At 48.1% G+C, this 18348-nt stretch overlaps 2 protein-coding genes across 4 annotated transcripts in view; both read left to right on the top strand.

Annotated features, from left to right (window-relative positions):
- Positions 1-5348, top strand: part of otud5a (OTU deubiquitinase 5a) — a 68410-nt gene extending 63062 nt beyond the window's left edge. For 2 of the 3 annotated variants that reach the window (XM_056274047.1, XM_056274046.1), the window contains exon 9: positions 3350-5348. In XM_056274047.1, the coding sequence (XP_056130022.1) occupies positions 3350-3495 (146 nt within the window). In that variant the 3' untranslated portion in view covers positions 3496-5348. The remainder of the gene's footprint in view (positions 1-3349) is intronic. The other variant, XR_008809813.1, reaches the window with a different exon arrangement.
- A 1941-nt stretch (positions 5349-7289) lies between these two features.
- Positions 7290-17223, top strand: pim2 (Pim-2 proto-oncogene, serine/threonine kinase). Its single transcript, XM_056273067.1, has 7 exons — positions 7290-7631; positions 13348-13448; positions 13597-13647; positions 14364-14587; positions 14708-14877; positions 14997-15173; positions 15485-17223. Exons 1-7 carry the CDS (start codon positions 7574-7576, stop codon positions 15640-15642), a joined length of 939 nt encoding a protein of 312 aa, XP_056129042.1. The 5' UTR covers positions 7290-7573; the 3' UTR covers positions 15643-17223.
- The last annotated feature ends 1125 nt before the right edge of the window (positions 17224-18348 follow it).

Raw genomic sequence — 18348 nt, 5'->3', positions numbered from 1 at the left:
TGCTGGAGTGTTGGACTCCTGGTTGCCCTCTCTTGCTGGAGTGTTGGACTCTGGGTTGTCCTCTCTTGCTGGAGTGGACTGTTGGACTCTAGGTTGCCCTCTCTTGCTGGAGTGTTGGACTGTGGGTTGTCCTCTCTTGCTGGAGTGGTGGACTCTGGGTTGTCCTCTCTTGCTGGAGTGGTGGACTCTAGGTTGTCCTCTCTTGCTGGAGTGGTGGACTCTGGGTTGTCCTCTCTTGCTGGAGTGTTGGACTCTGGGTTGTCCTCTCTTGCTGGAGTGGTGGACTCTAGGTTGCCCTCTCTTGCTGGAGTGTTGGACTCTGGGTTGTCCTCTCTTGCTGGAGTGGTGGACTCTGGGTTGTCCTCTCTTGCTGGAGTGGTGGACTCTGGGTTGTCCTCTCTTGCTGGAGTGGTGGACTCTAAGTTGCCCTCTCTTGCTGGAGTGGTGGACTCTGGGTTGTCCTCTCTTGCTGGAGTGTTGGACTCTAGGTTGCCCTCTCTTGCTGGAGTGTTGGACTCCTGGTTGCCCTCTCTTGCTGGAGTGTTGGACTCTGGGTTGTCCTCTCTTGCTGGAGTGGAGTGTTGGACTCTAGGTTGCCCTCTCTTGCTGAAGTGTTGGACTCTGGGTTGTCCTCTCTTGCTGGAGTGGTGGACTCTGGGTTGTCCTCTCTTGCTGGAGTGGTGGACTCTAGGTTGTCCTCTCTTGCTGGAGTGGTGGACTCTGGGTTGTCCTCTCTTGCTGGAGTGGTGGACTCTGGGTTGTCCTCTCTTGCTAGAGTGGTGGACTCTAGGTTGCCCTCTCTTGCTGGAGTGGTGGACTCTGGGTTGTCCTCTCTTGCTGGAGTGTTGGACTCTGGGTTGTCCTCTCTTGCTGGAGTGGTGGACTCTGGGTTGTCCTCTCTTGCTGGAGTGGTGGACTCTGGGTTGTCCTCTCTTGCTGGAGTGGTGGACTCTAGGTTGTCCTCTCTTGCTGGAGTGGTGGACTCTGGGTTGTCCTCTCTTGCTGGAGTGTTGGACTCTAGGTTGCCCTCTCTTGCTGGAGTGTTGGACTCTGGGTTGTCCTCTCTTGCTGGAGTGTTGGACTCTGGGTTGTCCTCTCTTGCTGGAGTGTTGGACTCTGGGTTGTCCTCTCTTGCTGGAGTGTTGGACTCTGGGTTGTCCTCTCTTGCTGGAGTGGTGGACTCTGGGTTGTCCTCTCTTGCTGGAGTGGTGGACTCTAGGTTGTCCTCTCTTGCTGGAGTGGTGGACTCTGGGTTGTCCTCTCTTGCTGGAGTGTTGGACTCTAGGTTGCCCTCTCTTGCTGGAGTGTTGGACTCTGGGTTGTCCTCTCTTGCTGGAGTGTTGGACTCTGGGTTGTCCTCTCTTGCTGGAGTGTTGGACTCTAGGTTGCCCTCTCTTGCTGGAGTTTTGGACTCTGGGTTGTCCTCTCTTGCTGGAGTGTTGGACTCTGGGTTGTCCTCTCTTGCTGGAGTGTTGGACTCTGGGTTGTCCTCTCTTGCTGGAGTGGTGGACTCTGGGTTGTCCTCTCTTGCTGGAGTGGTGGACTCTGGGTTGTCATGTGCTACAAGCTGTAGACCAGGGGTCCACATCTCATCCAGACAGGGCGGGTGTGGGTGCAGCAGTCACACACCTGATCCCACTAATCCACCAGCAGGGTCTCTGCTGGGGAACTTGAGTAGGACACACGGGTGTGTAGCTGCTTGACTGGACCACAAACCTGCACCCACACCCGCCCTGTCTGGATGACACGCCACCCTGCTGTAGTGAGTGTGTGTGTGTAGTGTATGTGTATGTATAGTGTTTATGCGTAGTGTATGTGTAGTGTATGTATGTGTGTGTGTGTAGTGTAGTGTCTGCGTAGTGTTTATGTGTAGTGTGTATGTATGTGTGTGTGTGTGTGTGTAGTGTAGTCTGCGTAGTGTTTGTGTAGTGTATGCGTAGTGTGTAGTGTATGTGTAGTGTGTAGTGTAGTGTGTATGTGTGTGTGTGTGTAGTGTCTGCGTAGTGTTTATGTGTAGTGTGTGTGTGTGTGTGTGTGTATGTGTGTGTAGTGTAGTGTGTATGTTGGTGGTGTGTGTGTGTATGTTTGTATGTGTGTGTGAGCGTGTGCGTGTGTGATGTGTGTGTGTGTGTGTGTGTGTGTGTGTGTGTGTGTGTGTGTCATTGGCGGTACAAAGTTTTTAACAGTACTATGTCACCACAAAGCTCCCCACTTGGCGTACATTTATGTTGTCTGTCTCACCTGAAAGTGTCTGTTCTCAACTTGTACTTGGACGTTTTAGCTTCTCTCTACCTTTGTTCCTTTCTCTGTCTCTGTTCCTTTCTCTGTCTCTGTCCCTGTCTCTGTTCCTTTCTCTGTCCCTGTCTCTGTTCCTGTCTCTGTCCCTGTCTCTGTCTCTGTTCCTTTCTCTGTCTCTGTTCCTTTCTCTGTCTCTGTCCCTGTCTCTGTTCCTTTCTCTGTCTCTGTCTCTGTTCCTGTCTCTGTCCCTGTCTCTGTCTCTGTCTCTGTTCCTTTCTCTGTCCCTGTCCCTGTCCCTGTCTCTGTCTCTGTTCCTGTCTCTGTTCCTGTCTCTGTCTCTGTCCCTGTCCCTGTCCCTGTCTCTGTCTCTGTTCCTGTCTCTGTCCCTGTCTCTGTCTCTGTCTCTGTTCCTTTCTCTGTCCCTGTCCCTGTCCCTGTCTCTGTCTCTGTTCCTGTCTCTGTTCCTGTCTCTGTCTCTGTCTCTGTTCCTTTCTCTGTCCCTGTCCCTGTCCCTGTCTCTGTCTCTGTTCCTGTCTCTGTTCCTGTCTCTGTCTCTGTCTCTGTTCCTTTCTCTGTCTCTGTCCCTGTCTCTGTCCCTGTTCCTTTCTCTGTCCCTTTTCCTGTCTCTGTCCCTGTCTCTGTCCCTGTCTCTGTCTCTGTTCCTTTCTCTGTTCCTGTCTCTGTTCCTTTCTCTGTCTCTGTCCCTGCCTCTGTCTCTGTCTCTGTTCCTTTCTCTGTCTCTGTTCCTTTCTCTGTTCCTGTCTCTGTTCCTTTATCTGTCTCTGTCCCTGTCTCTGTCCCTGTCTCTGTCTCTGCCCCTGTCTCTGTTCCTTTCTCTGTCTCTGTTCCTTTCTCTGTCTCTGTCCCTGTCCCTGTCTTTGTTGCTGTCTCTGTTTCTTTCTCTGTCTCTGTTCCTGTTTCTGTTCCTGTCTCTGTCTTTGTTGCTGTTTCTGTTGCTGTCTCTGTCTCTGGTGCTGTCTCTCTGAAATTCCCTTTTCAAATTCAAAACAAGTTTTACTGGCAGAACGTTTTTGTTTCCAAAGCTTTCTGGCCGTGGAGAAGTAACATCAACCATCACACAACACATACCTGACCTGACGTCTCTCTGTAGGTCTGACAGACTGGGAGGATGATGAAATCTTGGCGTCTGTCCTGGCGGTGTCCCAGCAGGAGTACCTGGACAGCATCAAACACCAGAGCGCCACCGTACACAGAGAGAGAGACCGGGAGAGAGAACCGTCACCTGACAGCAGCTGATACACACACACACACACATACACACAACTATACAAAAACAACCATGACCTTTGACCTGTACCCAAACCCCACAGCCCCAGCCCGTGGAAGGAGATCTACCAGGGAAGAAATGAATAAAAAGTAATTCTCATGACGATTCATCCATCCATCCATCCATTCTTCTTCTTCTTCTTCTTCTTCTTCTTCTTCCTCTTCCCTGCATCCTGCTATCTCCTCTTGTTCCTGCCGTACACTCCTTCCGGCCACTAGCTCTCCAGCATCACAAGACCCTCCCCCCTTTTTTCTTCTGCTTGCCACTCAGAGGGAGGCTAGCTATAAAGCTGGTCTGGGGTCAGTTTCTAGTAGTTTTTATTTTTGTCACCATGACAGGAAGGGAAGAATAAACAGTTGTTTAAGATGCCAAACACAACTAGTTAACTGCTAGTAAGCCGCTAGTTAACAACTGCTCTGTATCAGGGAGCTGGTCCACTTCCTTTATAAAAGCACAACACAGACTTTACCTTACTCAAGTCTTTATCAAGCCACATCTACGCTGTTTTAGTGCTGTGGAACAGTGTTTAGCAGGATAACAGAAGTCATGAAAATATGAGTTCTAAATCATAGCCATGAAGTGGCAAGCTAGCTGGCTAGCTAACATAATCAGTGGCAATGTTAAGTCAAATGGGTTTGAGCTAGCGCCAACTGGTGGAAAAAAACAGCTTAAAATGAAATTTCATTTTGATGATCTCCTTTAGCTTGCTAACCTGTCAGCTACCCTGACTGTCAGCTGGTGTGTGTTTTTGGACAGAGGTCATTTTAGTTCAATTTTTTAGAGCAGCATTATTTTCCATGGAGTACCAATGGTCGGGGTTGTAAAGCATGTCCTGTCTGCAGACTGTCGGCACACAGACCAGTGATCTCTGGTCAACAATACCAAAACTAATGGTGCAACCTTTGAAAGGCTAGTAGATAACTTCAGTCCTCGGCTGACAACATGAAAATGCTTTTACCATCAACTCTCATTAGGAGGTCCTTTTGTTAATATCTAGTGTACTGGTTAAAAACTGACCGTATCTGGAGGATTTAAGAGTCCCGCTGTTTTCCTGTCATGCCAGCACAAATAAGTCAGGTTTAAGTCTGGTTTATATTGGGCCAAACTGGAGTCCAGAGTTCCCTGAGGAGCATCCGGTAATTTGACTGTTAGTTCATTCACTTAAAGATCAAGCCAGTAGAGCAGTAGTGTGTCCTGATCAGAGGTGTTCCTACAGTACAGACGACCAGCTGAGCTGTTCAGGTGGGACGACCAGCTGAGCTGTTCAGATGCAGCTCAGTGTCTTAAAACGCTTTCTGAGTCTGACGGCTAAAAAAAGATTTTGGAAGTCTTGAGTTCAACGCCATCGCCTGATCCCTCCCCTGCACAGGTCTACATGATGTCATTTCTATGATTTGTGTCACAGCCATGATCAGCAGCCATTTTGCATCTCTACGAAAGACGTTCAGGCTCATTTAACTGAGGAGACAATGGCCGACATGGAGGTAAACCAGTACTGATCCCTCATCAGCCCAGACCGACATCTCACCCTGTCTCTGAGACATCCCTGTCGTCTCCCTCTTTCTCCTCCTCGTCTTCCTCACCACTACCACCATCATCATCATCATCGGTCTTATTTAGTTGCATGTTTAATTGACCATGACCAATATCATCATAGAAAAAGACAAAAACTACAAAGAAAAAAAAACTAGAGAAGAATTGTCATACTTATCCTCTTAATGATTGATTATTGTTATTAATAATATAAGTTTGTTTTATTTTATTTTCTTGTTTGGGATGAATATACCTTTTTTTCTTGGAATAAAAAGAGGACAGTGTTTCGGAAAACAAGTTGCTTCGGGGATTTATTCTTGTCTGATTTAACTTTAGCAAGACACCTCCGCCTCCATGTTCCTCATCGTCTCTCCCCCTCTCCCTCTGTCCACCTTTCATCCCTCCTTTCAGGCCCGTGACATCCCTGGGTCCTAATCACAGGGCTTGACCTTCTGTATTTTGATACGGGATTTGGTCGTCTACCAGTTTCGGCTGTAGTGGTGCTGCTGGGAACATGGACTGACAGACCTGCCAGGGTCAGCGTCCCAGCCGAACAGGGTTTAGGACGTTGGTTTGGACTGCAGCATTTGCCTCGTTTCAAAAAAAAATCAAAAACCTAATCAGACTAGAGATGAGTGCCATAGAGATCCGGACGGTAAATTTATCTATCTGCCCGACTCTCTAAAATCTACAAGATCCACGGTGTCTGACATTTGCCAGTCAAGGATTTCAAAAGGAGCATTACTTTCAAACGTCTACTGTCAGCCATGTTGAATGAGTTTGTCCAATGAGGCTTTTTAAATGTTGACCATGTTACATGGCGACCAGTTCTAAAGTCAGTCAGTACCCCACAGTGCAACACAACAAGTGTGTAATGTCATATGATTTGTTCAGTTGAGGTGGTCCGGGCATCTGATCAGGACGCCTCCCTTTGGAGGTTTACCGGGCACGGCCAACTGGGAGGGGACCCCGGGGTAGACCCAGAACTCGCTGGAGGGACCACATGTCCAGTCTGGCCTGGGAACACCTTGGGATCCCCCAGGAGGAGCTGGGGGGCGTTGCTGGGGAGAGGGAGGTCTGGAGTGCCCTGCTTAGCTTGCTGCCACCGCCACCCCGGAGGAGCGGCTGGGGAGGAGATGAGAAGATTAAGGTGACTTGGAAGAGAGAATTGAGTTTCTGTGGCAACTTTCCGGGTACAACTTTGAGGTCTGTCTGCTGTTGTCACCCATAGCGTGTACTGAAAACCCCCGATGCCTCATTACGGGACGGCCCGTCCGTCATACACGGTAACGGACACGCTGACTGGAAGGCGCCGTCTCACCAGGGGAAGAGAGCGGCCCCGATTCTACGAACCGCTTCCGCGGGATGGTGAATATTCATAGACCAGAGACCCGGAACGGCCTCTGATTGGTTCTGTGATTCAAAACATACGCACGTTTTACCGGTGATTGGTGGGATTGAGTTTGTGGGGCGTGTCCCGCAGCAGTCGCTATAATCCCTCTACGGAGCCGAGAGCGCGTCAAAGAGCGAATACAACACGACGAAGTACTGAAGACTGCGAGTTCAGAACGAGATCCGGCAGTACTGAAGACTGCGAGTTCAGAACGAGATCCGTCAGTACTGAAGACTGCGAGTTCAGAGCGAGATCCGTCAGTACTGAAGACTGCGAGTTCAGAACGAGATCCGGCAGGACTGAAGACTGCGAGTTTAGAACGAGATCCGTCAGTACTGAAGACTGCGAGTTCAGAGCGAGATCCGTCAGTACTGAAGACTGCGAGTTCAGAAGGAGATCCGTCAGTACTGAAGACTGCGAGTTCAGAACGAGAACCGTCAGTACTGAAGACCGCGAGTTCAGAACGAGATCCGTCAGTACTGAAGACCGCGAGTTTAGAACGAGATCCGTCAGTACTGAAGACCGCGAGTTCAGAGCGAGATCCGGCAGTACTGAAGACCGCGAGTTTAGGACGAGATCCGTCAGTACTGAAGACCGCGAGTTCAGAACGAGATCCGTCAGTACTGAAGACCGCGAGTTTAGAACGAGATCCGTCAGTACTGAAGACCGCGAGTTCAGAGCGAGATCCGGCAGTACTGAAGACTGCGAGTTCAGAACGAGATCCGTCAGTACTGAAGACCGCGAGTTCAGAACGAGATCCGTCAGTACTGAAGACCGCGAGTTTAGAACGAGATCCGGCAGTACTGAAGACCGCGAGTTCAGAGCGAGATCCGGCAGTACTGAAGACCGCGAGTTTAGGACGAGATCCGTCAGTACTGAAGACCGCGAGTTTAGAACGAGATCCGTCAGTACTGAAGACCGCGAGTTTAGAACGAGATCCGTCAGTACTGAAGACCGCGAGTTTAGAGCGAGATCCGTCAGTACTGAAGACTGCGAGTTCAGAACGAGAACCGTCAGTACTGAAGACTGCGAGTTCAGAACAGACAAAATGGACTTTATTATTACCTGCAACTAAACCGCCACGCTCCTGGAGGTGACGGGTCTCCTGACAGTTGTTCAGCATGTTGGACCAGCGGGTGGTTGAGCCGCATTTGAAGGAAGATGTCCGAGGATTGAGAGGTAAGCAGCAACAGCAGCAGCGGCAGCAGCAGCCCTGCGTCATGATCTTAACGTATACCCATCCACCCTACACACCCACCCATCCATCCACCCTACACACCCATCCATCCTACACACCCATCCATCCACCCTACACACCCATCCATCCATCCACCCTACACACCCATCCATCCATCCACCCTACACACCCATCCATCCACCCTACACACCCATCCATCCACCCTACACACCCATCCATCCATCCACCCTACACACCCATCCATCCACCCTACACACCCATCCATCCACCCTACACACCCATCCACCCATCCTACACACCCATCCATCCACCCTACACACCCATCCACCCTACACACCGCTGGGGGGAATATACTACGTGTTCCTACGTTATCAGCCGTACACCAGTAAGCGTGACTTCTAAACTCCTCATCCCTCCGATTCAGTTATAGAACCACCGTTGAAATGGCAACTGGAAGTCAACAATAGCTAGTTTAACGCTAACTAGTTACCACAGCAACAGCTAGTTTAACACTAACTAGTTACCACGGCAACGGCTAGTTTAACGCTAACTACTTACATAACAGCTAGTTTAACGCTAAATATTTACCACAATTAGTTTAACGCTAAATAGTTACCACAACAGCTAGTTTAACGCTAACTAGTTACCACAGCAACAGCTGGTTTAACGCTAAATAGTTACCTAACTAGTTACCACAGCAACCGCTAGTTTAACGCTAACTACTTACATAAAAACCAGTTTAACGCTAAATAGTTACCACAATTAGTTTAACGCTAAATAGTTACCACAACAGCTAGCTTAACGCTAGCTAGTTACATAACAACTAGTTTAACGCCAACTAGTTACCACAACAACGGCTAGTTTAACGCTAAATAGTTACCACAACAGCTAGTTTAACGCTAACTAGTTACCACAGCAACAGCTAGTTCGACGCAAACTAGTTACCACGGCAACGGCTAGTTTAACGCTAACTACTTACATAACAACTAGTTTAACGCTAAATAGTTACCACAATTAGTTTAACGCTAAATATTTACCACAATTAGTTTAACGCTAAATAGTTACCACAACAGCTAGTTTAACGCTAACTAGTTACCACAGCAACAGCTGGTTTAACGCTAACTAGTTACCACAGCAACCGCTAGTTTAACGCTAACTAGTTACCACAGCAACAGCTGGTTTAACGCTAAATAGTTACCACATTTAGTTTAACGCTAAAGTTACCACAACAGCTAGCTTAACGCTAACTAGTTACATAACAACTTGTTTAACGCCAACTAGTTACCACAACAACGGCTAGTTCAACGCTAAATAGTTACAACAGCTAGTTTAACGCTAACTACTTACATAACAACTAGTTTAACGCTAAATAGTTACCACAATTAGTTTAACGCTAAATAGTTACCACAACAGCTAGTTTAACGCTAACTAGTTACCACAGCAACAGCTGGTTTAACGCTAACTAGTTACCTAACTAGTTACCACAGCAACCGCTAGTTTAACGCTAACTAGTTACCACAGCAACAGCTGGTTTAACGCTAAATAGTTACCACAGCAACAGCTAGTTTAACGCTAACTAGTTACATAACAACTAGTTTAACGCTAAATAGTTACAACAACTAGTTTAACGCTAACTAGTTACCACAGCAACAGCTGGTTTAACGCTAACTAGGTACCACAACAAACCAGCGATCCGGTGGATAAGTGAAGATTAGCTACCCAAACCGATGATGTTAATAACGATATTTTTTTTTTTACATTTATTTCTGATTTTTCCCTTTTTTCCTCCCAATTTAGTGGCCAATCGATCCCTATTTTAATTCAAACACCCACCCTCGTACTGCATGCATTCGCCAACTGCATCTCTCCGGCCGGCAGTCTCGAAGGAGACGCCTCCCCACTTTCGTGACAAGGCGACTCCAAGCCGAACCACTGTTTCTTCCGACACACACAGAGACGCATTCACGTGACGAACACAAGCCGACTCCGCCCCCCTCCCGAAGACAGCGTTGCCAATGATTGCTGCTTCATCGAGTCCGGCCATAGTCGGATCTGATGAGACCGGGGCGCGAACCCCAGTCCCCAGTGGGCAACTGCATCGACACAAAGTCGATGCTTAGACCGCTACACCACCGCGGACCCGTTAATAATGATAATTAATATTTTCATTGATCAAGCACTTTGAAAACACAGTGATGACGTGCTGAAGGAAAACATTAATTGAAAAAAGACGAGCGATGAGAAGAGACTGTTGGTAATGGTGTTAATGGACGTCAAGACAGTCGCAGCAACACGCTGATTTCTGGTTAGAGCCAGTTCAGTTAAACTGGCTGAAGCCTCTCTTAGCGCCTCTCTTAGCGTCTCTCTTAGCGTCTCCCTTAGCGCCTCTCTTAGCGTCTCTCTTAGCGTCTCCCTTAGCGCCTCTCTTAGCGCCTCTGTTAGCGTCTGTCTTAGCGCCTCTGTTAGCGCCTCTCTTAGCGTCTCTCTTAGCGTCTCTGTTAGCGCCTCTCTTAGCGCCTCTCTTAGCGTCTCTCTTAGCGCCTCTGTTAGCGTCTCTCTTAGCGCCTCTGTTAGCGCCTCTCTTAGCGTCTCTCTTAGCGCCTCGCGTCTCTGTTAGCGCCTCTGTTAGCGCCTCTCTTAGCGTCTCTCTTAGCGCCTCTGTTAGCGCCTCTCTTAGCGTCTCTCTTAGCGCCTCTCTTAGCGCCTCTCTTAGCGCCTCTCTTAGCGCCTCGCGTCTCTGTTAGCGCCTCTCTTAGCGCCTCTCTTAGCGTCTCTCTTAGCACCTCTCTTAGCGCCTCTCTTAGCGTCTCTGTTAGCGTCTCTCTTAGCGCCTCTCTTAGCGCCTCTCTTAGCGTCTCTGTTAGCGCCTCTCTTAGCGTCTCTGTTAGCGTCTCTCTTAGCGCCTCTCTTAGCGCCTCTCTTAGCGTCTCTGTTAGCGCCTCTCTTAGCGTCTCTCTTAGCGCCTCTGTAAGCGTCTCTCTTAGCGCCTCTCTTAGCGCCTCTCTTAGCGTCTCTGTTAGCGCCTCTCTTAGCGTCTCTGTTAGCGTCTCTCTTAGCGCCTCTGTTAGCGTCTCTCTTAGCGCCTCTCTTAGCGTCTCTGTTAGCGCCTCTCTTAGCGTCTCTCTTAGCGCCTCTGTTAGCGCCTCTCTTAGCGCCTCTGTTAGCGCTCCTGTTGTCCACAGAAACTAAACGATGACGAGGTTTAGTTCATCTGGATCCATGCTAGAATCTATAGCAGATTTCTCTGTCGACAAATAACACCAACTACCAAAATGGGAATTTTCAAACATTATTCCACACAACCTCTTTTCTTCCTGTTACACGTCACGTCCCACTTTCTGTTCGGTTTTCCAGACAAACCAGCACCCTGTTTTTAACACGCAGGACACGTATAACTTGGTAATCCTCTGTCTGTCTGTCTGTCTCCCTGTGATTCTCTGTCTGTCTGTCTGTCTGTCTGTCTCTCTATCATTCTCTCTCTCTCTGTCTGTCTCTCTATCATTCTCTGTCTGTCTCTCTGTCTCTCTATCATTCTCTCTCTCTCTGTCTGTCTCTCTATCATTCTCTGTCTGTCTCTCTGTCTCTCTATCATTCTCTCTCTCTCTGTCTGTCTCTCTATCATTCTCTGTCTGTCTCTCTGTCTGTCTCTCTATGATTCTCTCTCTCTGTCTGTCTCTCTATCATTCTCTGTCTGTCTGTCTGTCTGTCTCTATCATTCTCTCTCTCTCTGTCTGTCTCTATCATTCTCTGTCTGTCTGTCTGTCTGTCTCTGTGATTCTCTGTCTGTCTGTCTCTGTGATTCTCTGTCCGTCTGTCTGTCTGTCTCTCTGTGATTCTCTGTCTGTCTGTCTGTCTGTCTGTCTGTCTGTCTGTCTCTATGATTCTCTGTCTGTCTGTCTGTCTGTCTGTCTGTCTGTCTGTCTGTCTGTCTGTCTGTCTGTCTGTCTCTATGATTCTCTCTCTGTCTGTCTCTCTATGATTCTCTGTCTGTCTGTCTGTCTCTCTGTGATTCTCTGTCTGTCTGTCTCTCTATGATTCTCTCTCTGTCTGTCTCTATGATTCTCTGTCTGTCTGTCTGTCTCTCTGTGATTCTCTGTCTGTCTGTCTCTCTATGATTCTCTCTCTGTCTGTCTCTCTATGATTCTCTGTCTGTCTGTCTGTCTCTCTGTGATTGTCTGTCTGTCTCTCTATGATTCTCTCTCTGTCTGTCTCTCTATGATTCTCTGTCTGTCTGTCTGTCTCTCTGTGATTCTCTGTCTGTCTGTCTCTCTATGATTCTCTCTCTGTCTGTCTCTCTATCATTCTCTGTCTGTCTGTCTGTCTGTCTCTCTATCATTCTCTCTCTGTCTGTCTCTCTATCGTTCTCTGTCTGTCTGTCTGTCTGTCTGTCTGTCTGTCTGTCTGTCTGTCTGTCTGTCTCTGTGATTCTCTGTCTGTCTGTCTCTATGATTCTCTGTCTGTTTGTCTGTCTCTCTGTGATTCTCTGTCTGTTTGTCTGCCTCTCTGTCTGTCTGTCTGTCTGTCTCTGTGATTCTCTGTCTGTCTGTCTGTCTGTCTGTCTGCCTGTCTCTGTGATTCTCTGTCTGTCTGTCTCTGTGATTCTCTGTCTGTCTGTCTGTCTCTCTGTGATTCTCTGTCTGTCTGTCTGTCTGTCTGTCTGTCTGTCTGTCTGTCTGTCTGTCTGTCTGTCTCTATGATTCTCTCTCTGTCTGTCTCTCTATGATTCTCTGTCTGTCTGTCTGTCTCTCTGTGATTCTCTGTCTGTCTGTCTGTCTGTCTGTCTATGATTCTCTCTCTGTCTGTCTCTCTATGATTCTCTGTCTGTCTGTCTGTCTGTCTGTCTGTCTGTCTGTCTGTCTGTCTGTCTCTCTGTGATTCTCTATCTGTCTGTCTGTCTCTGTGATTCTCTCTCTCTGTCTCTCTATGATTCTCTGTTTGTCTGTGTCTGTCTGTCTGTCTGTCTGTCTCTGTGATTCTCTGTCTGTCTGTCTGTCTCTCTATGATTCTCTGTCTGTCTGTCTATCTATGATTCTCTGTCTGTCTGTCTATCTATGATTCTCTGTCTATCTATCTATGATTCTGTCTGTCTGTCTGTCTGTCTCTATGATTCTCTGTCTGTCTATCTATCTATGATTCTCTGTCTATCTATGATTCTCTGTCTGTCTGTCTCTCTATGATTCTCTGTCTGTCTGTCTCTCTGTGATTCTCTGTCTGTCTGTCTATCTATGATTCTCTGTCTGTCTGTCTGTCTCTCTATGATTCTCTGTCTGTCTGTCTCTATGATTCTCTGTCTGTCTGTCTCTCTATGATTCTCTGTCTGTCTGTCTCTCTATGGTTGTCTGTCTGTCTGTCTCTCTATGATTCTCTGTCTGTCTGTCTGTCTCTCTATGATTCTCTGTCTGTCTGTCTCTCTATGGTTGTCTGTCTGTCTGTCTCTCTATGATTCTCTGTCTGTCTGTCTGTCTCTCTATGATTCTCTGTCTGTCTGTCTATCTATGATTCTCTCTGTCTGTCTGTCTATCTATGATTCTCTCTGTCTGTCTGTCTGTCTGTCTGTCTGTCTGTCTGTCTGTCTGTCTGTCTGTCTCTCTATGGTTGTCTGTCTGTCTGTCTCTATGATTCTCTCTGTCTGTCTGTCTGTCTGTCTGTCTGTCTGTCTCTCTATAATTCTGTCTGTGTGTCTGTCTCTCTGTCTAGGTAAGGAGCCGTTTGACAGTCAGTACCGCTGCGGGCTGCTGCTGGGGCAGGGCGGGTTCGGTTCAGTGTTCGCGGGTCACAGGGTGTCGGACGGCCTGCAGGTCAGACACACATCTGTGGATTCACTGACGAGCTCCTACTCAGTGAATTATAATGTGCAAATAATTTGGGCTTTTCAACAGTTTAAATCTTGTTTTTCAAATATGCCTTTGAATTCAGCTCAAGTACCTTTGCTTTTCTTCCGTCCAGGTCGCCATCAAACAGATGTGCAGAGACAGAGTCCAGCAGTGGGCGAGACTGGTGAGTGATGGGAATCTGTTGTTAAACCTACTGGATCTGTTACCGCTTACAAGCGAAGCTGTTTCAGCTTTATCTATTAATGTCCGCGAGTATCATCATCACGGCCTTACTGCCGAGGGAACGTGAGGGGGGTGAAGAAGGGATTTCAGACAGAACATCGTTTTATCTGCTCCTTTGTTTGTCCAGGGCACACTGCACTCAATACTGTCCAACACCCTGTAGTCATTGCATGCATCAAGACACGTGTACTGCGGTTTCTCGAACGTCTCGTTTTGGGGTGACGTCATAGGATTTCCCCTCAAAATCGAATGAGAATATTCACCAGCGTTTCAAACGGGGTTTCCCCCAGTTGTTTGGAAAAGGTTAGTTTTCTCACCGTGGCTCGGAAACTTCGCTCATGTTTTTTTCCGCATGTGTCAGGTGCAAGCTGGTGGACTTATCTTGCAGGGTAGACTTCCTAAAGAAAAGCAGTTACCTGATGTTCATCATTCAGTGTTTCTGAAACCTAGAACAACCAAATTGATAATGATGTTAGTGTCCTACCGTCCAAAACATTTTACCAGAACTGGTGCCAGTAAGTGGTTTAAATAGTTGGGCATCTATTAGATGCTCAACTATTTGTTTTTGTTTTTTCTTGATTGTTTCAGAGGTGAAAGTTAGTACTAGTATTTTCTGGTACACTGTGCAACACAGTTCAGTATCTGTCTCTTGCCCAGCCTGGTGAGGTCAGCCCTGTTCCTATGGAGATTGTCCTGTTGCTGCGACTGGGTGGAGCTAAAGGAGCAGAGGATGGAGTTGACCGCGGGGTCATCAAGATGTTGGACTGGTTTGAGGTTCCGGGTCGGGGCTTCATGCTGGTGTTTGAGAGACCTCAGTGCTGCCAGGATCTGTTTGATTTCATTACTGAGCAAGGACCCCTGGAGGAGTGCCTGGCTCAGAGGTACTGCTCCGTTTGATCTGCTGTTCATGTGTAGATACTCTGCAGAGTCCAGCTTTAACATGATGTTTCACATTTGTGATTGCCGTTGACCTTCAGTGGTTGTTCCTGGTTTTCCGGTAGGTTCCTGCATCAGATTGTGGAGGCGTTGCAGTTTGTCCACTCCCAGGGCGTCGTCCACCGAGATATCAAAGACGAGAACATCCTGGTGGACAGGAGGACTGGAGAGGTCAAGATCATTGACTTCGGCTCTGGAGCGCTGCTCAAAGACACTCCGTACAGTGATTTTGAAGGTGAGCATACGGCAGCAGAAACGGGAAGCTGCGTCAGATCTTGCAGGTTGTGTTTTAATAAATGGACGGGAGTGGAGCCTCGGTTCTCAAATCTCCTCTTGTCTCTCTCCTCCTCTCAGGAACTCGTGTCTACAGCCCTCCGGAGTGGATTCTGTCTCAGAGATATGAGGCTCGCTCACTGACCGTCTGGTCTCTGGGCATCCTGCTTTTTGACATGGTCTGTGGCGACATCCCATTCGAGAGGGACCAGGACATCATCACAGCAAGGCCCTGCTTCACCAGACGCATTTCTAAAGGTGAGCTTAATGCTTTTCATCCTCTTTCTATTTTATTCTCCACCTCCACTACATACATCGGGAAGTCAAGTTCAGGTCAATCATAGACCCTCCTAACCTGGAGCTGTTGTTTGTGTTCATCAGGGATTTCCAGTTCCAAACTGGTTTCTATGATGTCTAGGCCATTAACGACTAGCATAAGATCCTTCATTTAGAAAGCAGAGGTGGGCTGAATGGACTCTGGACACTTTCAGAGATACGATGATGGCGCATGAGTGATCTGGAACTGGTGTCGACACCTGACCATTTTACCTGTCCTGCCCCTTTTTCAGATTGCCAGTCCCTGATTCGCTGGTGTCTGTCGTATCGGCCAGAGGACCGACCAACCCTAGAGGAGATCCTGTCCCACCCCTGGATGGAGGGAGCAGACACTGTGGAGGAAGGGACTCTGCAGGAGGAGCAGGGCTCGCTACCAAACTCCCCCATCTAGAACCCTGTCTCCATGGAGCTTGACCCAGCCAGTCGTTATGGAGACCAAGGCTGTGTCTACAGACACACCTGTCAGTAAAGTGGTTCTCGGTAGTCTCTTTAGTTGGACTGAACTTGGACCTTGTCTGGTTCTGATTCACTGGTCTACAGCAACATGACCCAGACTGCATCCTCTGAAACCAACGGAACCTCCTTCCTACATGACTGTCAGAGGCTCATCATACAGAAAAACATCATTTCTTCTTATTTTCTAATTTTTGATTCTGTTATTACCTCCTTTGTTGCCACTGATGCTGTGGAGTCCAGCTGATGGAGAGAAAACTGTCTGTTGTTTGTTCAGTTTTGAGAGGTGGATGCTTATCTGTCCAGTATGTTTGAGACACACCACACTTGATGTTAGTTGTTCTGCTGAATTTCTGTTGTTCTATTCTAAGAGTATTTATTAAGGTAATTTATTTATTTGGCTTCTAGAGGGGACGTCCGCTCATGTAAACAGGGAGAGATTTAGTCAAATGCACCATGGGAATTGTTCTTTTAACAGTTTACTCTAAAACCGCCTGTGCTTTAACAGCGTTTGGGTGCCATTACTCAGATTGCTACTAGTGAGTTATTGTACTAGTTTCTACTATCATCTTGTGTATTCAGCTTATTCTTCATCCTGTGAGCTAGTTCCGTTAACAGACCACACCTCCTTGAACAGAACCATCCTGAAGCGTCATTAGAAACTGGTTTCCTCACTGCAGTCTAAACAGGACGACCCGCCTAGAACCAGGTTCTACCTGTGGAAACCGTTACGGTCACATCTAAACCAGACCAAGTGAAGACAGAGACAGTCCTGTCCTGTTTAGACTCCGGCTGAGCAAGCATAACAGGTCTGTGTGTGTGTGTGTGTGTTTCACAGCGAGGTAATGTCTTTATCTACTGTGGCCTGGTTCTACAGGTCTACGTACCTCTATAGAGAGGACAGATCAGACCGTCGGCACCAGGAGAAGCAACACACCGGTGTTTCTGTTGTCTACCTCTTCTGACAGCAAGCTAACACTGGACAGTGTTTTGTGTGTCTGTCTGTGTGCTATCTGTGATGACTGGAGTTCAGTCCTGTCATAGAAATGTTGTCCGGCCTGTCCGGCATGTTGACCATTTTATTGAAATGTAAAGTAGCAGGGTTTGAGACCACTCCTCCACTCAAGACCTCCTTCCATACACGCTCCTCAGAAAGCTCCCGCAGCTCAGCTGACATGAGGGCTGTGGAAGTCAGGCTGCAGCCATAGTTGATACGTTCAAGGGAAATGTGTGGGATTAAGCTGACCAGCAAAACTGAACGCTGGTGTCTGTAAAACTGACTGTTTAAATAACTCAGCCTCCTCATCTGATGACGACGAAGAGGGACACGATGTCTGCATGTCGTTGATATCTGTTGCCTTAAAATCCCAGTTGTGTTCGCAGGGATGGACAGCCAGCTTTTGTTGTAAATACTTGTGTATTCGCTCGTTTTCTTTGTCAAAGTGACTCTTCTGCCACTTGTTACCGTTTATTTACATTAAATACGACTTAATGGCTCGCTAATGAGAGACTGATCCAACATGAGAATAAAAGTATTTTTTTAGTTCTACTTGGTGTCTTGTTTTCTATAAAGATGATGGCCTTTTCTTATTATCGCCGCTGGACGCTAGGCTGGAGGAGGTATTGCGTCTGGTCGTGTGTCTGTCAGCAGCTAATCTCGGATACTACTGAACCTATCAGCCAATTACCCCACCCTTCCGAGCCGTCCCGGTCTCTGCTCCACCCCCTCTGCTGATCCGGGGAGGGCTGCAGACTACCACATGTCTCCTCCATTACATGTGGAGTCTCCAGCCGCTTGTTTTCACCTGACAGTGAGGAGTTTCACCAGGGGGACGTAGCGCATGAGAGGATCACGCTATTCCCCCCAGTTCCCCCTCTTCCCCTCCCAACAGGTGCCCCGGCGACCAGAGGAGGCGCTAGTGCAGCGACCAGGACACATACCCACATCCGGCTTCCCACCCGCAGACACGGCCAATTGTGTCTGTAGGGACGCCCGACCAAGCCGGAGGCAACACGGGGATTCGGACCAACTTCTGGCGCGGTGTGTTTTGGGGTTTGAAAGACGCGGTGTTTGGAAAATACACGTTTCAGCTTTTCTGACACTCCCACCACATACAGAATCACCACTGGTTTATGCTGAGACAGCTGTTGTCCTCCTCCTCTCCTCAGTTGGCTGGTCCACTGTTTGGGGTCTTCTTGGCTTTGACAAACGCCCAGTTAGGATCACCACACTTAACCAGGGCCTGTTTAATATGGGATGTCTCCCCTTGCCCGGCCGCTGTGTCGGTGGGGACGTTGTCAGCTCGGTGGTCCAGCGTCCTGATGACTCCTAGTTTGTGCTCCAGTGGATGATGAGAGTCAAACCTTAAGTACTGATGAGTATGTGTTGGTTTACGGTAAACACCAACAATCACATGTCCCCCATCACCAGTTGTAATTTCACAGTGTAAGAAGACTAACCTGTCATGTTCCACATCCTCCCTGGTGACTTGATGTGGTGTCCACAGAGTTCATGTGGTGGTGAAATGTGCTACATCCTGAGATTTAGTTTTAACCCAGGTGTCGTCCACAAATCTGAACCAATGGCTAGGTGGTGTCCCTGGATAGGACATCAGAGCCTCTTTCCCACTTCCTCCATGTACAA

This window comes from Lampris incognitus, chromosome 2 (genome assembly GCF_029633865.1).
Source record: "Lampris incognitus isolate fLamInc1 chromosome 2, fLamInc1.hap2, whole genome shotgun sequence".
NCBI lineage: Eukaryota > Metazoa > Chordata > Actinopteri > Lampriformes > Lampridae > Lampris > Lampris incognitus.
Note: the sequence above shows the minus strand (reverse complement) of the source record. Positions and strands in the feature narration are given on the sequence as shown.